The 8,990-nt window shown below is 39.0% G+C and overlaps 1 protein-coding gene across 1 annotated transcript; it reads right to left on the bottom strand.

Moving 5' to 3' along the window:
• Positions 1-6,631: 6,631 nt before the first annotated feature.
• Positions 6,632-7,695, bottom strand: LOC100962355. Its single transcript, XM_012803684.2, has one exon. It carries the CDS (start codon positions 7,378-7,380, stop codon positions 6,997-6,999), a length of 384 nt encoding a protein of 127 aa, XP_012659138.1. The 5' UTR covers positions 7,381-7,695; the 3' UTR covers positions 6,632-6,996.
• Between the last annotated feature and the right edge of the window lie 1,295 nt (positions 7,696-8,990).

Raw genomic sequence — 8,990 nt, forward strand, 5'->3', positions numbered from 1 at the left:
AAATTTGCTATTAAAAAAGGATCTTTGTGTTTGAAATACTGGGAAACATTATTTTGAATATGGTTAACAGTTTCAATCTTAATATAAGACATCTTTAACATAATCCCAAGACCTCAGATAGTCCATACTTCCAAGAACTAAGTTTATGCTTCTTGACGTAGCCAAGGATTCAGAAGCAGAACACTGCATACCAATATGAGAAACACACTGTTAGGAACTCTTGATGAAGGCAGAGAAGATTCAAGACAAACGACAAATTATACATACTAAATTCAGGGACAATCCCTTTTGAATATAATTTTACCAAATTCCTAATTAATATCAGATGCTCAATTCACCTTTAGGAAGGGAACTGCATTTTTAAACAAATTTGCTTTAAAAAGTAGTACCACTAAGATGAAAATTTATTTAGAAATTCATAAATTTTGATTCTACCTGAATTAAGTTCCCATGAATCAGAAGATGATCTTTTTCTTGAGAGATGTCCATTTTCCTATTAGCAAAATGAGAAAAAAAATTGATTAGAAGTTGGACAGGAAAGAATGTGAATTTTTTTTTCATAACATTTAAACACTGATTTCTAGATTAAATAAAGGAAGCTCCTATACTTGGAGGTTTAACTTTGATAATAAAATATTTAGGCTGGGTACAGTGACTCACACCTACAATCCTAGCACTCTGGGAGGCTGAGGCAGGTGGATTGCCTGAGCTCACAGGTTTGTGAACAGCCTGAGCCAGGGTGGACCTTCTCTGTAAAAATAGCCAGGTGTTGTGGTGGACACCTGTAGTCCCAGTTACTTGGGAGGCTGAGGCAACTGAATTGCTTGAGCCCAGGAGTTTGAGGTTGCTGTGAGCTATGATGCCATAGCACTCTACTGAGGGCAACAAAGTGAGACTCAGCCTCAAAAAAAAGAAAAAGAAAAACTGAGGCAAGAGGATCACTTGTGTCCAAGAGTTGCAGGTTGCCGTGAGCTATTATGACGCTATGGCATTCTACCAATGGAGACAGCTTGAGACTATTGTCTCAAAAAAAAAAATTTTAAGATTAAATTTTATCATAAAAAGGCATTTGTATAATAAAAAAATGTTAAAAATGAAAAAATGTTAAAAATGACTTCAGTTTTCCTGATTTAGGAATTTATATTAATAACTCATAATTAGTATTATTTTAGGACACTGTATTTTTATCTTGATAAAAAACACAACCCTAATAATGCCAATCAAATAGATACACTCTCCAATACTTTTGTTTAAGGTCTGATGCACCAACAAACACTGAAATCTTATAAATATCACTGCGAAAGTCACCAAACTCCTTGCAAACAAGCCTTAGGGTTTACATTTACAAATCTGTCTTTTAGTAATAACACAGTAATTGCTATTTGCCCCAATGTCATATAGTTTCATTTACTTTTGGTCTATCTGGTTTTAAAGTTTTCTAGCACCTTATTAACATTACTTTCTTGACATTTAATTTTGATTTGCTCTGTATGTACAGAAACACTTTGAGATTAACCACTTAACTTTTTAGTGACAGCTTTTATGTTAATCTAAATGTGGTCTATTCTGAAAGAAAAATCTGATGAAATTAAGATGAATTTCTAAGTCATCATCATCTTCTAAGTTTCCCAAGACTCTTACTGAATTAATTAAGATTTACATATAATCTAAACTAGTGGTTCTCAAATGCTAAAGTGCATCACAATCATCTGTATGGTTTGTTAATTGCAGATTGCTAGACTCTACCTCCACAGATGCTTGTTCAGCGGGTCTGGGACAGGACCTGAGAGTTTGCATTTCTAACAATTCCCAGGTGATATTACTGCTGATGGTCCAGGGACCACATTTTGAGAACCATTGCTCTAAACCATTTCTTGCACTTAAAAAAAAAAAATACAATGTAAACTTAGGGCGGCACCTGTGGCTCAAAGGAGTAAGGTGCTGGCCCCATATGCTGGAGGTAGTGGGTTCAAACCCAGCCCCAGCCAAAAACTGTAAAATACAATGTAAATGCTATGCAATCCTGTTCTTTTATTTTTCCATTCCTCAAGTATTTCCCATTAGCAGAACCTAATTTAAAAATCACTATACTTGCCTTAAAAAAAAAAAAAGGACAATTACTTTTCTAATTAAAAAAGATCTCTGGCCAGGCAAGGTGGCTCTTGCCTATAATCCTAGCACTCTGGGAGGCTGAGGCAGGTAGATCACTTGAGCACAGGAATTTGAGACCAGCCTGAGCAAGAGTGAGACCCTATCTCTACTAAAAATAGAAAAAAACAGTTGGGCATTGTGGTGGACACCTGTAGTCCCAGCTACTCAGGAGGCTGAGGCAAGGGGATTACACTTGAGCCCAAGAGTTTGAAGTTGCTGTTAGCTATGATGATGTCACAGCACTCTACCCATGGCAATGGAGTAAAATTCTGTCTCAAAAAAAAAAAAAAAAAAGAGAGAGAGAGAAAAGAAATAGAAAAACACTGCTTTACTGAATTCAATGAAAGCCAGCTTAAGGCAACCTAATGAAAATAACTTACATATAAACTGTATATCAGTATTGCCTTAAGGAAAGATACCAATGTGATTTAACAATTATTAAATACTTTGAGATTCAGTATTGGAAAAATGATATATTAGTAACGGAGCTAATTCAGTAATTATTGCACATACCAGGTTTGAAAGACTACTCTTTCCAGGTATGACATCATTCTGTTTACTTTGTTCTTGCCCTGGTTTACATTTTCTTCCTGTACTAGAGGATTTTAAAGAAAGATTGCTTGCTTCTGAAAAAGAATTTTCTGAGTTGATTCTCTGCTCCATTTGCTCCTTTCTCAACTTCTTTAGTTCTCGTTCTCTGCAGTAATTAGCTAGTATCAACTGGAACTTAGGTCCCACGGGGCTTTCTCCTGGCTGATGCCTGGATAGGCTGCTTCTGCTGCTAAGACTCCTGGAGTTGTTTTTGAAGATGTCAGCTTCTGGCACAGTAGCCTGCTTTTTGGAGTCTGTGTTGGTCTTGCCTCGCTCTCTATCGTTCTTTTCCCTGCTATTTTCATGAATAAACAGTGACTTCCTTCTCTCTGGAGACTGATGTTTTTTCTTTAGTTTCTTCATCTCCTTTGACAAGTGATATGAAGGAGGAACACAGATATTTGTTCCTTTGGATAAATACTTGGAGGTTAGTGACACACAAGGATGACGTGACTCATGTACACCACGATCTTTATGGTGCTCTTTAACACCTTTCATGAGAACTTCTAAAATAGGGCCTTTTTCTGATGGTACTCTTTTGGGTTTAGATTTTTTTGGTGAGGACAGTTTCCTCTCAAATTGATCTGTCCCAGTGATGGACAATCCACTTCCTCCATATTTGATGTTTGATTTTTGTGGAGAATCCAACATATGTCTGTCTAAATAGCCAATTAAAACATATACAAATTGCATGTTAATAAAAATAAAACTTATACATTTTCTAACATGTCTTGAATTTTTCTAAATAATATTTATCTCAATTACTCATGTTTAAAATGCTAAACTATACTAAAGCTATCACAAAAATTTTTGAACCAATAACATTTGGATAATACACATTTGGAGGGGTGTAAGAGAAATTAAAACATGACTTGTTAAAAGCCTTACTTTCATAAAGCTCCCTTTTGCTACACCATGTTCCTTCCTTATGGCTCTTGTTACTATATTGGAGAATCAAAATAGTATGCATTATGAACATTATTGATTGGAATAATATTTTAAATGTAGGAAAGCATAATAGCAAAAATACTTTCTTCATTATATTCAGACCTTATGTTTATCTTTGTAAACAAACACTGCAGTATCATTATATTTTCCATTTGAACACTATACTTATTCAAATAAGATTTTAAAGTAGGTTAAATCCTTCTCCGTCCTCACCCCCACAATATCCCACAAAAAAATGCCATTAACAATATACATACCTTGTTTTGAAGCTCGTTTGAAGAAATCTATAATTGACGGCTTCCTGAAAATAAAAGCATAACTAATATGGTATCACATAGCAAATACTAAAACCTCAATAATTCAGATTAAATGGAGACTGTTAAGATTTATAAAATATAGGCTGTATTTCACTATTGGTTTAACTAAGCAAGTACTGACAATGGTAATCATGCTTTGTTAAGCCATTCATAAAAAAAGTGTAATATAATCCATCCCTTCCTATGGGAATTTATTTATAAAAATACAACCAAGTCTTACATAATCCATAGTACTAAAATTGTAAGACTGTAGTGCAGACCCAGGGAATTGGAACAGAGTACTTAGGACTGCAACATTCACTGCTGCATGGTAGAATGGAAGAACTTGGAGATGGGCATATGACCCTACTTGTTGATCTCTCCAGGGATTGGTACAAAGTAACACCCAATATGTATGCTGAACAATGGAGATTATAAAAATGGAGTAAACTCTCAACATAATAAGAATAGAATAAAAGATTATAGAATGGCAACATGGGTGGGGTTTTTTTTTTTTTGAGACAGTCTCAAGCTGTCACCCTCGGTAAAATGCCATGGTGTCATAGCTCACAGCAACCTCAAACTCACGGGCTCAAGTGATTCTCTTGCCTGATGAGCCTCCCAAGTAGCTGGGACTACAGGCGCCCACCACGCCCGGCTAGTTTTTTGTTGTTTTAGCTGGCCTTGCTGGGCTTGAACCCACCACCTTTGGTGTATGTGGCCCTACTTACGGAGCTACAGGCAGCACCGCCAACATGGGTGATATGTAGAGGCAGGTAAGGAGTATGCTAGACAAAAGCAGAGGATCAAGTACTAAATTTCTATTACCCTCTTTATATATACACTATAGTAAAATGTCAATCTAAGTAACAGTCAAAATCAGAATGAACCTTTACAACTAAATTAATTTCAAATCCTTAATTTTTTATCTAAGAATCCCTAAAATGTTTATAAAAATAACACAATGCCTGGGAAAAATACAAAACAAGGAGCAGAAGAAGAAAGTTAGGAATAACAAAAACCAAATTGCTTTAATTTTTAAGGATTTTGTATCCTAAAGGCTGGATTTCACTATCTGGTTTAACTAATCAAGTTTCGACAGTGGCAATAATGCCAAAATGATATAGGACCACATTACCACAAATCAGAATTGGTATTCTGATTTGTTCAAATAGTTAAGAGTTGTCAGCTGCAAAAGGGACTGTCATTGTAAGCAGAGCAAAAATTAACTTTCTGGCAAATTTTGCTAAAATGAATTCATTTCACTAACAGGCAATGAGCTGTAGACTACTGGTTTCCCTGAACATTTATTTACTATGAGGTTGGAATGATCAGTGAAAACTTGAACATCCAAGCCCCTTGAAGGTTAAGCTTCCTGTATACTTTACTGGTCATAATAGAAAAGCAATGCAGGGCAGTGCCTATAGCTCAGTGGGTAGGGCACTGGCCACATACCCACATACACTTGCCTGCTAAACAACAATGACAACAACAACAAAAACAGCCAGGCGTTGTGCAGTGCCTAGTCCCAGCTACTTGGGAAGCTGATGCAAGAGAATTGCTTATGCCCAAGAGTTTGAGGTTGCTGTGAGCTGTGATGCCACAGCACTCTACTGAGGGTGACATAACGAGACTGTGTCTCAAAGAAAGAAAAAGAAAAGCAATGCACATCTTTAGGGTTTACTGAGAGTCTACTATGTGTGTTTGGGATGCTAGTACAAAAGCTAAGTGGTTATGGGATGAATATGAGTGACAGGCTATAGAAGAATATATGCAAATTTTTTTTACAGAAAAAAATATTAGGCACATCAAATCCACCAGAGAGTCAAGGAAGAAATGCTACCGGCTCTGCAAAGGGGAGAAGGATGATGCCTTGTTACTGGTGCAGGAGAGATAAGAAAGAACACTGAAGCAGCAAATTTATTTACAAGATAATACTAAATACATTTTATGCTAATTACTAAACATGAAATGTAACACTGTATCTCTTCCCCAAAAGATCCCAGGCTTTTGGATTTGTACAGGGTGTCCATAAAGTTTGTGTGCAATTTAAAATTGCACACTATGTTAAACTGCACATGAACCTTATAGACACTTCTATGTCAGAAAGAGAAAAATGTTTGGGGTAAAACATACAAGAAGCCTGTGAAATAGCCTTGAATGTAACTTCCAAGAGGAAACAGTCCCCTAACTTCATATGCATAGAAATGCGTGTTTGTAACTGGTTAAAAAAAGAAACAATTTTAATAGCTTCACAAATCCTTATCTGAACTTTTGGGGGCCAAATGTTTTAGAATTCTGAATTTATCAGATTTTAGAAAGGGACAATTTGGATGCATTATGTAAAACCTCTAGTAGGGTCTGGTACTGCAACCTCCAATAAAACCACTGATATTTCTCTAGCAAATATGAAGTCACATTTAATGGGATAAAGGCCATAAACAGCCTGACATTAGTTGTGGTCAGGTTTGGCTACCAAGTAAGATGTGGTGCCCAACCTAATATAAACATTTGGTTTTCGTAGCTTTCTTGCTTTTAGAATTAAGGTAAGGGATCATGGACCTACACCACGATATTACACCACGAATTTACTATTAAACTTGTTACCTTTTAAACTTAAATTAAAAAGACAGTACCAAGTTCATAGAGAATTTAAACATGCTTTATTGTCAAGAGGATATTATTTGATGAAACTCCCCATCCCATTACATAGCTCCCACAAAAACCTTTACCAAGAAACTGGCCTCTTGGAGAGGTGTAAAGTTACTGAAAGAGAAAACATCACATTCCAAATCTGTATGTTCTTTTAAGCATGAATTAGCGTGTCAATTGGGCTACAAAGTAATTCATGGGTTTCCCTCATCACATCTTACATAATTTCACCCACAACCTAGAAAAGGTTTATACTACTAACCCACTAAAATCGGTAGAACTGAGAACGCACAAAAAACGACCTAGACATTCATTAAGCAATCAGGACCCCGGGTCAAGATCTCGTGAAGGACAAAAATTACGCTCTACCTAAGGCGAGTTCTCCGTAGCCATCGAGCAGCAGCCCAACTACAGAAAAGGAAACTCCAACTCCCAGAAGCCCCTGCGCGGAGGCGAGGCGGGGCGAGAGCTTGCCGGGCCCCGGAACGCCACAGTCCGAGCTCGCGGAGGATGGCGGGAACTGGAAGAGCGGCCGTCTGCAGTCCTCCCCTCCTACCCTTGCCCCCGCGACCCAGCCCCTTCTCAAGCCCTCTGCACGGTACCTGTCCCCAGGACTCTCTGTTCTCTTTCCCGCTGCAGCAGGGGCCGCACTACCGGGTCTCAGATGGCAGCGCGGGGGCGACGACCCCGGGGCTGGGGATGAGGGGAAACCTGGCCTAGCAGGCATGCAGCGCCTTGTCATGTCGGCGCCGCTGGCGACGGCGGCATGAGCTGTGGCTGGAGAAGTTGGTTGCGTGGTTGCCGTCTTGTTGCTGGGACTCGGGGAGACTGTTGGAACAGAGGTGGGCGGCACCCCCTTCTCTCTTCATGGCGGTTCTCTCTTCGGAAGTGACTTCGGTGTGAGCGGGAAGGAACTCGAGGACCAGCAGGGGGCGGGCCTTACATGAGGAATTACATCCTGATTGGCTAGCACGGAGGTCATTCAATTGGTGGCACAATAGAAAGCTAGTGCCTCTCTGGAGAAGGCGGGTTTTGGAGCAGGGGGGAGGGGAGGAAGAAAACTGCCTCCCCCAGTCCCGTCACATGCGCCAGGGGCGAGCTTCTCCGCCTCGGGGGCGCTTCGGCCTTGGCGCTCGGGGGTGGGAACTCGCCGGCTGCTGTGGGTTCTGCAGCAGCTGGTGACACCCGCCTGGTTGAAGGCGATGGGTGAGATTTGCTCTAGCAAATCCGAGTCCAGTAGCTGCCCTCAGTGAGAGCGACCAACTCTTGGGCTTCTCTGTCACACAATTGTGCTTCAGAAATCCCTAGGTGTTCGTTACATCGTCTCTTTAACATCTTAGGCCAAAGTGCTATAATGCTGTCACCATTTCTTTGATAGTCTGTGCAGCCCAGTCCGAAGACTTGAGAATTCTGTGAGAAGTCTTACGTGTTAATGGTAGATTTTTTTTTTAATTAAAGAAAAAAATTGAAATAAAGACAGTTTTTATTCCACAAAAGCATTTTGTTTCTTATGAGTTATCCCCGAAGTCTCTGCAGCCGGCTTCCTTGGAGATTTTTCAAAAGAATACCGGGTCAGCTTTCAATTTTCCGTTTTAAATGTGGACTACATAGATTAGTTAAAAGCAGCGCGCAGTCTCCAATCTTCCTTGGTAAAGGGCTTGTGCTTTGGAGGCTGTTAGCTAGGATTTTCCTTATAAGCTGAGAGACTGGTCAGAGTATCTCTGCACCTCTATTTCCACATGTCTAAAATGGGCATTACATCCCTTTCTGGGTAATTGTAAACCATAAAAGAAAAAGCAATGTAAATGTTCAGTTCAGATTCTCTCATGTAATAGGTCCTGAGTAAATTGCAGTTTCTTTTGTTCTCCAGACAAGTTCTTGAGAATTTTTAACTTCTTACAAAATCTGCCAGAAACAGGCTAAATACTGCTATAACTATTAACAACCAACATGTCAATCTCAAGATGTCCAAGTTTTAATTGACAGGGCTGTTCAATCAATTGGATGGAACAGAATCTTAAATGAATTTGGATAGGTCTTTCAAGTTTATTGTACAGAAATTGAACTGTTTTGGTTGTGAAGCATGCCTAACTGACCTGAAGTTCATCTTTTCCTTCCCAGGTAGCCCTCAGGAGGAAGAATTAATGGTTAACAACTGGCAAAGTAGAGGGTATAAGGTAAACAGTGAACATACAGGTCTCTCATCTAAAAAGCATGTATGCACAGCTGTATACTAGTGGTGCAAGAAAGGAAATACCAACATAAAGAGCACTTTTCTCCTCCTACTAGCTGAGAACTTACCATACCTAGCATTGTTTCTTGCAAAAAAAAGAATACAACAGGTGCCCAAAA

The sequence above is a fragment of the Otolemur garnettii genome, unplaced genomic scaffold (assembly GCF_000181295.1).
Source record: "Otolemur garnettii isolate 467f Iridium unplaced genomic scaffold, OtoGar3 scaffold00021, whole genome shotgun sequence".
Classification (NCBI taxonomy): domain Eukaryota; kingdom Metazoa; phylum Chordata; class Mammalia; order Primates; family Galagidae; genus Otolemur; species Otolemur garnettii.